The following is a 16,387-nucleotide window of genomic DNA, read 5'->3' on the forward strand; positions in this document are numbered from 1 at the left end:
TGCAGTAAATAAGCTCGGGCCGTGGGGAATTGAAGGCTCCAAACAGACGAACTGACTGACATGTCACTTAGCGCCGGCTTTGGCTCTCTTCACTGGAGCTTTAGAGCTGAGGCTGCCGGCTTTTATTGTGTATCGGCCAAGGTCAGGCCCTCACTTTGCCCTCATCTGTGTCATCTTCAATGGTTACAATGTCAGACGTATTTTTCACCATATATAAGTTTGGGGTCACTTAGAAATGTCTTTATTTTTCAAAGAAAAGCACTGTTTTTTCAATAAAGATAACATTAATCAAAAATACACACTATACATTGTTAATGTGGTAAATGACTATTCTAGGTGGAAACGTCTGGTTTCTAATGAAATATCTCCAGAGGTGTATAGAGGCCCATTTCCATCAACTATCACTCCAGTGTTCTAATGGTACATTGTGTTTGCTAATCGCCTTAGAAGACTAATATCTGATTAGAAAACCCTTGTGCAATTATGTTAGCACAGCTGAAAACAGTTATGCTGGTGATATAAGCTATACAACTGGCCTTCCTTTGAGCTTGAAGTTTGAAGAACACAATTAATACTTCAAATATTAATCATTATTTCTAACCTTTTCTATTCAATTTTCAATTCATTTGATAAATAAAAGTGAGTTTTTATGGAAGACACAAAATTGTCTGGATGACCCCAAACTTTTGAACGGTAGTGTATATATATATATAATTTTTTTTTAAAGGTGGGGAAATAGAGCAAGCAGTTTGGCGTCTATACAATCAGGTGAGGTGATTCCTGAAAAAACAAAATCCACTTCCAATCGAGTCCTTTTGGTGTGAACTGACCCTTTAGTTTGGGGGCAGATACAGAGAATAAGATGTCCTCTAGCCCGAGGGTTAATGATGGAAGTCACTCCAGGACTCCAGACGGGCCCGCCCGCCCGCCGCTCTCCGGCCCCGTGGTCCCGCTCAAACGGCCTGCCATTCCTCATCAAGGCCTAACCACTGCTTATTTACACACACTGTGGGACTGAACCGGCACCAGCTGATCAGCGACAGCGCTGGAAAGCTGCTTGTTCCGCCCCGATAGAAGCGACGCCCCACGAGCATATGCAGAACATGCTTTGTGGGCTAGGCGCAGCACTTCAAGCCTGACTAGACACTAAGCTGATATTGGTTTCACGCTTGAGCCCATGGCGCACAAATCTTCCAATTGAAAGCCAGAGATTTGATTGTTTCTGCGTCTGCATTTATCAGAAGTTTACATGATAAATATACATTAGCCTGGTGGCTTGGCCATGCGTGGTATTGTTTCGGCGATGCTATTGTTTCACGCATTCCTTTCCACCTGTTTGGACTTCATCATCCAATTCGGTGTGAAATGTGATAATAATCATAATTTGCACAAAACTTCAAATGGTTTGCCGGAGTGTTTTTTTGCTCATCGTTCGACTTTCTCAAGCTTTTTTTGTCGGAGATGTAAAAAAAACTTCGTTGATTGCACAAGTTTGAAATGTGCGAGGAGAGAATCCCTCTCGAAATTCACTGAACGTGGCATGTTTGTCTTTTCACTTTCAACACGTTCTGTGTGTTAGCGGAGTGCCATCTTTGTGTCTGCACCGTCTCATCGTTCTCCGAGGGAAGTTGTAGTCCCTGCAATATGTGTAAAACAACCCCCCCCCCCCTCCTCCTTGGCATAGCCCAAAACTTAATTGTGTAATGCTTCGACTGCGGTCCTAAATGATGTGTCATTTATCTTTCATACAAATTTTAAGCACAGAGCTTTTATTTTTTTATTTTCTTAATAAGCCCAGTGATTGTTCTGTCCTTGTACAGAGGGGCTGTGGATGGAGTGATCACGCTTTCGGCACATTTATCAAAGCCCAATGAAAGAAGAGAAGAAGAAAATGCGAGAAAAGAGGCCCTTTCCCCTCACATAGACCAACTAAAGTGTGCGACAGAGTGATACATATTCTTGTTAGGAGAAATTACATCCACTAACTTGAGCTCCTTCAGCATGAAATTGAAAAAGAAGCGTTTTCTTGTGAATTTCCATTCTTGATTCAATGAGAGATGTAGATGAGCCCGTCGGTACCGGGCGGGGAGCACGGAGGGAACTAAAGAAGTATGGCTGCTTGTTCTCGGAAGCGTGATATAGGATGCTGTTGGAAAAGGCTTTGTTTATGGAAGTCAAGAGAGCTCAGTCAGGCTGGTAGCAGATTAAAGAAGAAAAAGGTTTAACATCTCTCTCTCCCCATCTCTCTCTCTCTCTCTGTTTGTGTGTACGTGGTATACATTTATGTATTCAGACAAAAACCTTTGTGCTTTTTTTCCATTTTTTTATCACAAGGACTCTCCAAGCCTCTCCTCCTATAGCCCATTCACAGTGTGTGCTCCCCTCTCGCCTTCTCTTTCACATGCAGACACACACACACACACACATGGACACAAACACATTTCGCCAGAGTGTCGAGCAGCCTGCTCTGGTGAGGGTGGTGGTGGTGCTGGTGGTGGTGCTGGTGCTGGTGGGTTGGGGTGGAACACTGATTGATAGACGCTGGGTGTCAGAGAGGGAGGCAGATAACTATATCTCCTACAGCTCACTTAAAGGTCAAACACACATCGCTGTAATTGGAATATTCACAAGACAACCACCAAGGTGCCATGCGGGGCGGAGGGAAGAAAGGGAGCAGGAGCAGCACAGGAAAAAGATAGGTGTTACATAAGCAGAGCGACTGAGAGAGGAGGGGGGGGGGGAGTGAACCCGAGCCACCCGACGGCCCCTCCACAGGCAGATGCAGTGGCTATTTATTGAGATGATCTTTCGGGGGGGGGGGGGAGTGGCGGCGTTCCTTGAAAGGTGCGCCGCCCGCAATGGGGAGCGATCCAAGGGCTGAAGCGGCCGCATACACTTGTTTAAACTGTGTAATGGCCATTATGTAAAGCCATAAACACTTGTGTGACTGTTAATGGCTACCTACGAGCTTACGATAATTGTCTGAAGACCCAACGCATCGGGAGAGTGTCCTATCGGCAGAATGCGTTCGGTTGAGCGCGTGTCGCCACAGTCAAGCTGTCGCTCTGCAGCGGGTGAGGTGAGGTCGTTTTTACAGCTAAGGTCACGGTGCTCTCTCATCGACCACAGAGCAACAGAGCGACAATTAGACTCAGCACTTAACCTGAGCTCGGCAAGACGAGACAGACAGACACTCACCCTATTGACCCGCGACAGCAGAGCCCCCGAGACGGGATCCGATGCACACGGGCCCGGCTCGTGTGGATTTTTTCAAATGACATCAGGCCCGCTTTTGTTTTTTTAAAGTCAATCTCGAGTTGGTGTAAATACAGATGACTGGTGACGCTCGGTAGATTTCCCGGTTTTCCTTAATCATTGTTTTGTGTTCCCCTGTCGGCTTTGAGTGTATATGTGATTCATCAGCGGTTTAATGGAGGATAAACACACTTAAATGCAGTTTACCTACCCGGGACGCAGCAATCTTTTATTTACCACGATGTTCCCCCGGTCTTTATGTTTGTGCGCGCGCCTCCTATGCACACACGTGTGTCGGCACATTCATCTCGTCTCCCGCATCTATCGGTATTGGCATTCGGCACAAAACGAGCTCTTCCGCCGGCTCGTTGTCTGGTGCCGCTGTCGGATTGCTCGTCGCCTCTGGCCATGTTTTTAATAAGGCCTTGTCGACAAACTCAGACACGAAGCGCTGTGGAGAAACACCTTCATTATGTGTCTGATCCGCTGGCAACAATGCTGAGAAAGCCCTAGTTTGTGCAGGGATACAACTGTGTCCTGTTTGTACGGCGTCACACTGTCATCCTCCCGGGACTCCACCATATCGCGAGGTTCACGTACGCCTACAATGTGTCGGCGTGAAGATATTCGGTGTACTTGTGTATTTATAAGCAGCTCCATGTCTATCGAGGTCTTCTTCCAGTCCCACGATGATTTTTTCCGCTTGGCTCAGCCCCTGTTTTTCCAAATAAACTACGGCTGGCCCCCGAACGCAACATTTCATATCAAGTATTCATCCCGCTGTGTGACCTCCACTCGCCTGGAACTGTGAAAAGGAGAGGGGTCGTAATCACCTGAAGGGGAAATCAAGCGCTTCGGGGCGAGAGAAAGAGTGTGTTATAGAGAGAATGTGTGTATTTGTGTGGCGGGGGGGGGGCTTTGCATTTGCAAAGAGAACACATGACCACACACACACACACAGACACTGACCACTTCACACACACACACACACACACCTCCCTTCTTCCACCTGCACAAATACGCTCTCCGACCTCTTCCCCGACTCTGTTTCTCTTCCTCTCCGTCTCTTTTCGATAGCGTCTTGTTGGGAGCTCTTGGGCTCTAAAGGCAGCGGCAGATAAAGAGCGTCGCCGGGCGAACTCGCCGTCTCCTTATCTAAAGGCGGCGATACAGCACAGGTCAAAGTGAAGACCTGGGGGGGGGGGGGGGTAATGGGGGCGCTGTGGGGTAACATGAATTGAAGTAATGAGGCGTGGAGGAGACGGGCTGAGATGACGGAGAGAAGAAGAAGAACAGAACCAGTTCTGACTTCTGTGTGACTAACAGGCCGATAAACAGGCATCCTGTATGTTAGGCCGCGACACGTGTCGGATTATTTTGCAAATAACTATCGTCAGGTCTTTCCAACGCGCAAAAAAATTGTCCAAATGATTTTTGTGTGTGTTTTTCCTTCTTCTTCTTCTTCTTCTTTTTAAAAGTAGCTGTAAACAATTGCTCTCCCTGGCTTAAACAGATGGAACATTGTGTTTGCACAGAGCATCCGCGGCGTCGTTATTGCTGCCGCCCGACGCCTCAGCAGACGTACCGGCTCACACACACATCTATCCGACTCCCTCTCACAGACGTAAACACACACTTTATATCTGCGATAGGCAGAACAGACCCGCGTTTTGTTTACGTATATATGGGGAAAAAATGTAATGTGAGGTTACACAATGGAGCTCGACATCCCCAAGCCCCTCCCACCGCCACCGCCACCACTTTTCTCTCTCTCTCTCCGACGCCAGCTTTTCTTCCTGGGGTAGGAGCGAACAAATTCATCTCGTCAATCCTCCCGGGAGGGTGTAGCTATGCAGCTCTGTTTACTGTGGCAGAAAGTTAATATAAATTTTCATCAGTGGGGGAAGTTTACACATATGATTCTATTTGTCCTTCATTATTAGCACCTGAGTCTGAGGCTGGGTAGGCATAATTGTCTACAGACACAGGCCAACTAGATGCACGGGAAAGTCAAATAAGCACACCCCAAAATAATTTGATGCTTGTGTGTTACACTCCTCCACCCAAGGAATTCTTAATCTAGAGAATCAATAAACAAGGGGTGAGCGACATGGGAGAGAGGGGTGAGAGAGACAGAAGGAAGAAATGAATAATGCGATATGAGCCGCGAGGAGGCGGGAGGGAGGTGGAGAGAGAGAAAGAAGTCGAGTTGAATTGAGAGTGAGGTGGAGAGGAGTTGACGAGAGCAAGCAATCAATATGGACGGGTTTCTTCCCAAACACCTATTATCCACTTGAGAGAAAGAGCCCACAACAGCAAATGAACACGAGGCATATTTTCATTTTCGGGAAGATCTGCGTTGCGTGTGGAGCCGGAGGGAGATGAAGTCACTCTGAGATCGAGGGAGCAGCGTGGGACACAGGAGCCCATTGTTCTGCTGGATCGCTTCTCCCTCCATCCTGAGGCCCGGGCAGATTCTCCATGGACCTCTCCCTCCCTCGTCCACTGCAGACTGTTGATGTATTGAGTCATACATTAAAATGCTCATTACTCCGACATACTTTCCGAATTCCCCCCTTTTCTCCCTCCATACTTTCTCTCTGGTTTCTCTCCTCCGTTATAGATATTTTCTCATGAAAGCACCGTCTGAGAAATCGCCCATAGGTTTCTGTTGGGAAATGCATTCTGGGAGGTTTGGGAGCAGTTTATTGGAGACAGTCCAAAGTTGAGTATTGGGAAGGGGGGCCTGGGTGAAGCTGATATGATGATTTTGATATTTTCAAAGACTTGTCAGTCAAGTAAATAGACTCAAGCGTCATCGCGGGTTCTGACCTTTTTTATAAAAGGATAGGAGTCTCTCTTCTCCTGTGGCCCTGTTTTCTTAACCCTCCTGTTACCTTTCGGATCAATTTGACCCCATTCAATGTTTAATGTCGGATGTTCCTTGGGGTCAATTTGACCCGAGGCTGTTTTTCACTGTGTCAAACATATAAGAAATATCAACTTTTTTATATATTTAAAGGGCTATTTAGGTAGTCAACAAACAAACATAAAGTACCTCACACTTAAACTTGGAAAACAATATTAATTCTAAAAAATTTCTGGAGGTTTTAATTGCTGGGGTCAAATTGACCCCGAGGGTAAAATATGTCAGTAAATGTAAAGGTAACAGGAAGGTTAAGGTGACGGGATCAATAGCAACCCTCGAGTCCGATGCACACCAAGCATACACCTGATTTATACAAAAAATAATAATAATCTGGGGAGTGTAAATTTGAGTTTTCATAGATCCTCACTAAAAGTCACCACTCTCAGTCGTTGTCATCTCGGCCCCATCCAGCTGCGTGAAGCCAGTTTCGGGCCCTCTGCTGGTTCCCCGTTGGCACATTGCTTGTTTTCTGAAACTCGGGCCCCACTTTTGTATTCAGACATTGCATTGGGCAATTTACCCTCCTCCCCTTCTCTTCTCATTTGTTTATCCTCTCCAACCAGCCCCTCCGAATCCGTATCCATCCATCCATCTGCCCTGAATCCACTCGTCTAAGAAGATAGGGTGTCAATATTTTGGTGCGGAGTGTCGGCGCGTATCTCCCCCTGCCAGCGGGCCGGCAGCCTCGGTCCAATCAGCCATGTTTGTTTGTTCAGCTTAAACTGTTTGTGCCTTGTTTTCCGTGGCATGCGAGACTCCCTCCAGCTCAAATGGAGTGTCACACTTTTTCCTTTCCCCCCCTCTTTCGCCGTCTGTGTTTCCTGGAAGCGAAGACGGATAAGCCTGCTGATGTGTGTGTGTGTGTGTGTGTATGTGTGTGTGGGAGTTGTCAAATCTGTCAGCATGACTGGAGTTGTTCTGGCCTCCAGCCTGGTGTTGAACAGCAGCCCTCTGCTCCCCACAACAAACACATACACACTCAACAAAACATCTGTTCTGCACACATCTGGAAGGCTGTGGTGCCCCGATGCGACGCACTCCTCGGCGATCGACCACTGGTATCGCCGTGGCTTCCAGCTGCAGTCTCCGCCCCGCACCTGTTGAGGGCAGCTTCGTTCCACACCGGTGCCGTCGGTGCAATACGGGCCGCCGCATCACAACGACGGCTCCCAACGTGACCGGCGCCGGGAGGCGAGCGCCGCCGTCCAAACAACGCCGTCGCAGAAACCACCTCGGAATACATCCGATTCCAATGTCACGGGCGCATCTCGTGCACGCTCCAGGTGGATTTCAAAAGAGTGACATCCCTGGATGGATGGCTTATTCCCCCCCCCCCCCCCCCCCATCCGCCATGTGTGCAAATAAGCAATCTGGAGATTTGTAATGCTTTGGCCCAGTGTTGCAGGGGCCTGCTAACGTATTTCATGCTTGTTTAAGATCTTTGCATGCTCCTTACAAAGGTGCATTGTGAAAGGTGTTCCTTATTACCCCGCGCCGTATAACGTCTAAACACTGGGGAGACTGTGGGGAGAGCGGGGAAGGAGGGATGAATGGATGACTGATGTGTGTGTGCTTTTGGTCTTCCCTCTTCCACTCTCTGTCAGTCTCCTCTCACTCTCTCCTTCTCTCCCCTCTCCAGTGATCTCTGCATGCCTATTAATGTGGCGGAGGAATGCCTGTGTAAACATTCTTGTTTCTCAGTCCGTTTCGCATAATAGTCGCCCGCATCGCCTTTCTCCTGACCTCACTATCTGAAACCAATTACACCAGATCCATTTGGGCTGAATCTTATTTTCATAAGGATCCCCGTGTCCCGGCGGTCTCGGTCGCTCCGTGTGTTATTTTCCCTCTTCTTTTTTTTCTTTTCTTTTTTCTTTCCTCTTTTCCAACCTCAGTGATGGATATCAACATCAAATATGCCTCTGAGTGCCTTGTTATTTATATAGCGGGGCCTGGCTCTCACTCTCCCTCCCTCTGTCTGGCCTGCTCTCTCATTCTGAAGAATGTGTCACATTGTACTGTTTATACAATGTGTGCATTAATAGAGCGGGGATGTCATTTTTTCTTGCATAGCAACGCAGGTTAAATAGGCGCCGGCTCTCCTCTGTGTTTTTGTGTCCGCTCCGGCGGCTCTTCAGCAAACTTTTGATGACTTTCTTTGGCATGTTGTGCTTTTTTCCTGCTTTTTTTCGTGCTCCGAGATGAGCTCCAGCTTGCCATCTCCGTGGAGTGGAAAGTGGGTGGCACAAATTGGTGCTTTTTACTGTAATGGCTGAATACTCGGGAGCCAGTGTAAGTGAGCGGACAGAACTTTGTATTTATTTTTTATTTTCTCTCTCTCTCTCGCTCTCTGTTATCTTCCACACCATCACAGACTCCCCGAAAAATGTCTAACCCCACTTCCATCGAGGAAGTGACAGGTAGTTTCTGGCCTGACGTGCCGCTCTTGGAGAAGTTCGGCCGCTGTTGATACGGTCCGTGTGCTCTTTATGCAATCTGAGCACACTTCTTTTCTAATAAGCCGCATGTCGTTGATCTCTCTGCTTCGCCCCTGGTGTCACCTCTCATATCCGCACCTCCCTCGATATGTACCCGGCGTGGATATTGGAAGTGCAGTTAAAAACATCTCTTTCTTTGTGCTCCCGACCGCGTGTAATAAATATATCGCACGGCTCTCTTGACTTTGGATAGAACACAGCGAGTCGTTATTGATTTCACACACGCGGACAAACATTTCCTCCCCACCGCGACCTCGGTTTGCGCTCGTCGAGCAGCCCGCCGTGCGCAGGGGCTCGATAAACCTCATCATGACTTTGATTCGCCAATCGCGGCGAGAATAATTAGGCCCCGCATTTTAATTAGCGAAGCGATTGGCGGCTTTCAAGGAATTTGTTTTGTCTTCTTTCCGTCAGTGAAAGGAAGCCGCGGTCGAGCGTCGTTTGATCTCCCCGTCCATTTTGAGAAAGTACACACGCAACCGAGCGTCATGCGGCTGCGTGTGCCCGTCTGCTGCAGGTGTGTGTGTGTGTGTGTGTGTGTGTTCTGAAGAAAAGCGATGGCTCAGCTTACAGATGTCACATTACTCACACACACACGCACAAACGCACACACACACACACACGAACCGGTGGCGACTAGGCTCCTCTTACCAAGGAGACAGATCAATGCAGTTAGGACCCAGTGCCAGTGTAATGTGTTTGTTTACTTTAGTTCAGAAAGCCTGGCTCCTCCTGAGCACCCAGACAGACTGACAGCCCCCCCCCTCCCCCTGCACCACCACCTCCTCGTCAAGCATCCCCCCTCCCCTGCTCTGTCTTTTCATAATTGATCAGGAGGTGGCTACGTTCCCTGAGGGGTTAAGACATGGCAACTTTTTTTTCTCTTCCTCCTTATTTTTCTCTCTCTCTCTCTCTCTCTCTCTCCCCGTCTCCCCCTCCCCTTCCACCCGCCCATCTTCTCGTCTTGTTTGCTCAGGATCTCAATGTACTAGTTCAAACATTGTTCCCACCAGCTGGCAGAGCTGCGCCATATGCACGCCCTGTCAAGGCAGCTGTTGTCATGGATACTGGCAAGCACCGGAAAATAGAATGAGCACTCCTGATTCCCGAGGAAGTGTCACTCTCCATCCGAGTTTTTATTTTTTATTATTTATTTTTTTGTTGCTTTCCCTCACACTCGTCCCCTTCTTTTTTCCTAAAGAAAAAAAGGAAACACCTGTGAAGTTGTTGTGTTGTGTGCATATGTGTTTCTCCTCTCCCACTTGATGCTCGCGGGCCTGAAGAATACGAGGCGTACGGCGGTGTGGAGCAGCAGCAGTAGTAGCAGCAGCTGTGCACAATGTTCTTTTCTGCCAGACTCTTTCATCCATCTGCTCTTGAAGAATCGTTGTGAAGCTGCTAGCCCAGCTGCCGCCGTACCTGTGAAGCCGGAGCTCGCTCCTCGCGCGCATTCAGCACACACACACACAAGCAGGCAGTGGGGGGAAGGATCTTAAATCCCATCAAATAAATTACGCCACATCCCAGCCTCTCTGATCCGTATCATCTCCGTGTCTGGCAAACACTTCAAACGGTGTTGATGACAAATTTTACAATTTACAAATGTGAATTTTAGAAATTTTATTTTTTCTTCTTCTCTCTCTCTCTCTCTCTCTCCCATGTGTGAACAGCTGTGAGCTAATTCCATCAGACAGCGAAAGGTGTCTCTTTTATTTCCTCTACCTACCCGCCCCGTGTTTTCATCCATCTACCACCCATCCCTTGCTCGTGAGCGTCCTTAATGCATAGTGTGAGACCTAGGCTGCTGGTTAATTCACTCTAAATCTGATGTTGATTTTGTCATCTTTAATTACAGCTCCCAGGGACACTTCACATGGCGCTGCCTCTACTTCAAATTGATATTATGAATATGCAAATGCGGTGGTAATTTGCCGAGAGAAGTGGGTATTTCAGTCGAGCACACACTAGACAGGTCAATTCTACTGACGCTCTGTCTTTTTCTTCTTCTTCTTTTTTTTGTTCACCCCCCCCACACACACACACACCCTTGATCACAGCTCTGTGAATTGTTTCTAAAACGCATCTCCGGCGTCGTGTTAACCACGTCGGAACGTGTCGCGGGAAATAGCGGGCGATATTTGGCAGGGCTCTCACTCAGAGACGACTGTTTTGTCTCTGGAAATGTGAATTATCTCCACCGTCGGACCCAGGAAATCTAATAGTTTATTTAGTCTTTTCATTCCCTCCTCCCCGTCGTTCTTTCTACCCTTTTTCTTTTTCTTTCTCACACCGTCTTTTGTCTTGTGTTCTTTTCTTCCCAGGCCCTACATGCAGCGAGGCAATTACTCTTGCACCAACCAGGCATTGGCCTGAAATCTCCAAAGAGCCGGGACAAGCATCGTCCACTGCAGGTAAAGCAGTTCCCCGTCTAATCCATAATACATGCTCCTCCCAAAAAAAGAAGATTTCCTCTGTTCCACAAGTGTGTTTGATTTGCCGACGCAATCCTCGGACCTGCCCATTTGAATCCTAAAGCTGGACTAGCCGGTCCCCGGGAAGATAAAACACAACACACAGGCGGATCTCAGAGGGCAGAGTTTCAAGTATACAGCGATGCGTCCACACAACCGGACAATAATGAATACGTATCCAAAGCTCGAGTGGTGGGATGACACCTGGTTTGATCTGTATGCGTCTCTACAACAGATCCTCCGCACACGATCCAGTGGTTAGTTATTATTTAAAAGACATGTCAGCCTGACTAGCGGGTTACACAGGCAGATAATTTTAACGGCCTGTCAGCGGCACTCTTCACAACTAATTTGCCTTATTGATTCATAGAGCTGTCTATTTCTGTTGTCGGTGATTCGGAAAAGGTCACACGTGTACACGTGTGCACACGATCTCACTCACTCACACCCACACACACACACACAGGTTGCACACCTACACCACAATATACACATCAACACATCCTCTTTCCACCTGGTGTTAAGACTCTTTTTTCATTCTGCTCAACAAGACAGTTAGTTGCTTTCCACCGCCTCAAATGATGTCAGGCCCCTTTTTGACATCTGCGCCTATGTTTTTATTATTAGTGTTTTTCTTCTTTTTTTTACGCATTTAGTTTATTTTTAGCCGTTTCAAATTGAAGTGTGTGAGTTTGTGCCCTCCGCTCGGCTAATAAGTACTATCAAGGAGCAATGGTTTAACTCATTAGGGGCTCTGTGCATTTCATTAATGTCAGGGAAATTGGCGTTAACCTCACCCGTTGATATTCCCTAACAATGGCGACACCTTCAATTGGAGTCACACCCCTGTGTACCTAATTACGTCGTGGCGAAGAGATAAGGTTGGCAAAGACTCGGTTATGCCTTCGCATTTAAATAATTCAACTCAACCCCATCACGAGTGTTCATATTACTGGTATATTCACACATAATGGCATCAGAATTGGAAACGTGTTTCTTTTTCTTCTTTTTTTTTTACAAAGGGTGTTTATGTATTTGTTTGTATATTTCCTATCTATTTAGCTGTGAGGCGGAGAAAAAAATAATTCCTAATTGAAGAAAAGCTCTCTGTAGCTTATTGCCGGGGTCCATTGCACTTCTTCTATTTGAGCTTCTGTATGCCAGAGTTAATTGATTCAAACAAATGGGATCCTGATCTACAAACGCCTGCATAGTCACCAAATACAATATATACATGGCGGGAGGAACAATATTGGTTGAGTGCATGATAACCGTCAACCCATGTCCAAGCCCCTGCCTCTAATAACACCAGCAGATGGTAAATATTGAATATTTACATTTGCTTACTCCATTCTTGCCTCACGTTGGCGATATGAATCAATATGAATCAGAGGGACTTTGCCGATCGTCCTGTCCTCAGCCCCCCCAACTAATCCATCTGTTGATCCAGCCGTTATTAACATCCTCACCTCTGTGTCCCAAAAAGTCTCCATGCAGAGCGCCGAAAGGAGAGGCACTGCCGCCTCCCTCCAGTGAGACACACTAGCAAACGGAGCGCAGTGCATTCTGGCCCCAGATCAGCTTTACAGTGGGAATATGCGTCTGTGTGCCCTTGAATCCACTCATTTCAAATGACATTTTAGCCTTAATACTCCATTGTGAAAATATCAGTGTGATGCGGAAGAAAGTCAGACTTGATTAAAAAAAATCCTTGTTTTTGCTATTCTCATTGTTCTATTTCTTCCCTCGTGTCAATAACCAGTTGTCTTGAGGGAACGTACACAATAAAGCTGCATTATTTACCTGGATTATGAAGCCACAATGGCTGCTGAAGTGCAATACTGTGTTAGAGTCACGACTTGATAAGAGTGAATAGCAATCAAGCCGCGTGTTTTCCACCAGAGGAGTCGGACGCATTGATCCCCGTGTATGATTAGCAAAGTAGAAAGTGGGGAAAGGGGATTAATATTACCATGACATCCTGCTTTTGGTAGAGATACTAATAAATCCTCTGCCAGTCTTTTTTCCCTCTTGTTCTCCCATCTTTGGGATTTAAGAGCGGGAAATGATCCATAGATCATGGCATGTAAATTATTTAGTACACAAGCATCTAAATGCCTCGGCTTGCAGTTTTAATTACGCGTATTAGCGGCTAAAGGCTCTCGCCTGACTAATTCTATCTGCTCGCTCATCGCTGCTTCTCAGGAGTTGATGATGCGGAGGCAGGCAGCTCTGGCACACTCTCTCTCACACACACACACACACACACACGCAGATGTAAAAAACAGTGCCACAAACACACATACAAACACGCACACAGGCTGCTTCTCCACATTTGCGTAATGTGACAGGTCTATTATTACACAGTAAGCCCACGGGAGCACTCAATAAACACCTATTTCTCCCTGTAAATCCCCATGCCTCCGCCATGCTGCTTACACGGCTCTCCCAAGGCACACAACACCCTCTCGTCTCTGCTCCTCTCCGTGGCAATACCCCCCCTCTGAAAGGCATTTATACGCTGACATTTGGAATACAAATAAAGAAATGTGGACGAGGAGAGGCGGGAGGATTACAGCGGCCTACCAATCTGACAGTTGTGTTTCGCTGGCGCACACGCGCACGATGCATCGACGCACTCGAACACGCGGGCTCAATGCAACTCCGAGTTCCTCCATTGCCGGATGTGACTTCTGTGCAACACTTTTGTTTCCTCGCGGCTCGGGACGGGACTCGAAGCGGCTTAGCGACCGCGTTCGGAGGAAATTGCTCCAGATTAATAAGAATATCCAACGAAATAAACTGACTATCTCACCACATCTGCTCTTAGCATGTCACCATGAGGCTCCCGGTGTGGCACACCCACCACCTCTATATGTCAGGGGGGCACATATAAAACAGCTCGAATGGACCCCTCCTCCCACCTCCCACCACCTTCCTAACCTCCCTGACAGTGTGAAGGAACCCCATGACCCCGCCTCCCCCGTAGTTAACATCCAATTCAAAACCTGCGACTTCACACGATCAAGCTGCAAATTCCTTTTTTTACAAGACTAATAACCTCAGCCCCATCTGCTCTCACTATGAATGTTTAAATGTGTTACGCTTAAGGTTTCTGACAGTTTGTGTAGGGTTGGGGAGAGATGCTTTCTGTGATTGGGCGGCTTCCTGCCCGGGCCAGTCCGATTGGCCGTGGGCACTGGGCCATCCGAAGGAAGTGTCACACTTTTTAAAGGTCAGGTCCCCGCGTTCTTACCACTGAGCGAATATCACCTCGATGGCAAAACTCATCTGCTTATTGGCTTTCATCCGGAACACACGCAAATGCAGCGAGGGGAGGGGAGGGGGAGGCTCGAGCGTAGGTTAGCTGACTCCAGCGTGCGTGGCTAAAGGATCGTAGTTCACATTTACATTTATGAATATATATTTTTCTGCTGCTGCATCCCCTCTGGTTGGATCTGGGGGGAAAAATAAAGAGAGAAATTATCACTGCAGAAGGTAAAAAACAAAAAAAGAGAGGGGAAAAATAATATGTTATTCATGAGGAAAACTTCTGTTGACTGAGAGAAAGAGAGAGAAGAAGGCGTCAGCACATTTTAAGTCAAACACCGTCGGTTACTGCTTTTGTAACCAGAAAACAAGATTATATATATTTTTTTCTCTCTCTCACTCCCCATCTCCCTCCCCACCTTTTTCTTCTTCTTCTTCTTCTTCTTCTTCTTCTTCTTCTTCCTCCTGCATTTACAACAGCTACAGGACAAGATTGCTAAATTGCGAGGACAGAGCAGGTTCATCATTGTGATGCAAAATAAGTTGAAATGCAACCCCAAGGCGAGGTAGCTGAGTTTGGGGGAGGGGGGGGGGGGGATCAAGTGAGAGGGAGGGAAGGATAGAGAAAAAAAAGTCGCTCAGACCTTTGATGTAGCAGCAACAAATTTACCTTGTGACAGAAGATACATGGGTGCAATAAACGAGTTATACCAGCCCTTACACATGCAATCAGATGATTCCGGCCAGGGTGTTAATTGGATCCTAACCGGCAGATCTGATACGCCGGGGCCCCGGTGGTGAGGGGGGGGAGCCTTTCCAAGTGATGAACTATAATTCACTGAGCTGCTTGAAGCACTTGTAATTTACTGTGTGTCACTGATGAAGAGGCTGATCCAGTGGAGGCCATATTACCTGCAACATCAGATGGAAGTGTCTTCCTCCCCCCTCCTCTCTCTCTCTGTCTCTCACTTTCTTTCTATTTCAGCGCACTCCTCTACTCTCTGCACTCTCTTTTATAATTCTCCCCCCCCTCCCTTCTATCTGTCGCTCCCATTTCCCCTTGAAAGATGTGCATCCTGCAGGGAGGAATCAGTCGGGAGTGAATTGTGCCTGTTTAATGATAAAAGGTGGAACAATTTGTCCTGATAATGACACAAACAATGCGCACAAGCGATGTCACACAGCTACGACGTTGTTCACTACATTCGGGGGGGCTTAATCAATGACTATCTGCATGTCGAGATAAATCAATATGGAAATTGCGCTAAGCCCGTCCCAATCTCCTCAGGCTTTTTTTATTCCGGGCTTTTGCGTGATGGATCTTTGTGTTATGATAAATTGCACTTCCCCATGCACTGCTGCCAAACCGCTATGGAAATTGATTTGGGAAAACATTCCGTAATCTACTTAGTTTCAGTCCCGACAATCTCGAGTATCGATCTCTCTGAGCTGAGGACGCGGCGTGCGTTTGAGCGCGTGGCGGCGCCGATGTGATTTTTTTTCGACGCGGCAAACACGAGCGTGTGCTCCGCGCTGAGACCGCACACTCGAAGTTCACAGCGAGGCGCCCGCCGGGCGAGCTGCCCTCTGGCGTGCGGCGGTCCTCGAAAAAAGGGAGAGAGTCCTGGAGCTATCGATAATCGCGTCGGAACGTATCGTGGTAGTAATTGGCTCTTAAATGAGCAGTGTCAGCCGAGAGGGAGTCGAGGGGTCAGAAGTCCACAAGCTATGAGGGGGGGGGGTCTGAGTTTGGGCCCCCTGGGATGCTCAGAAGATTGAGATGAAATAGGGGCGGGGGAGGCGGGTGGTGGAGGGGGTACTCCCCTTTTCTCTTGGTTTCTTCCTCGCTCCTCCAGTGTGTGTGTGTGTGAGGAAGGGAGCCGGTGGTTTAATTAGCTGTGAGTCTCGCTGCCAAGGAGCCACGGTAATTACCGACTGGGACCCTTCCGCGGCTCGTCGGCGTT

General features: G+C 47.7%; 1 protein-coding gene across 1 annotated transcript in view; it reads left to right on the forward strand.

Moving 5' to 3' along the window:
* Window positions 1-16,387, forward strand: part of foxp2 (forkhead box P2) — a 103,153-nt gene that overhangs the window by 48,663 nt on the left and 38,103 nt on the right. Inside the window, 1 exon segment of the mRNA XM_056424832.1 lies at window positions 11,004-11,093. Within this exon segment, the coding sequence (XP_056280807.1) occupies window positions 11,004-11,093 (90 nt within the window).

Source organism: Pseudoliparis swirei, chromosome 10 (assembly GCF_029220125.1).
Source record: "Pseudoliparis swirei isolate HS2019 ecotype Mariana Trench chromosome 10, NWPU_hadal_v1, whole genome shotgun sequence".
Classification (NCBI taxonomy): Eukaryota; Metazoa; Chordata; class Actinopteri; order Perciformes; family Liparidae; genus Pseudoliparis; species Pseudoliparis swirei.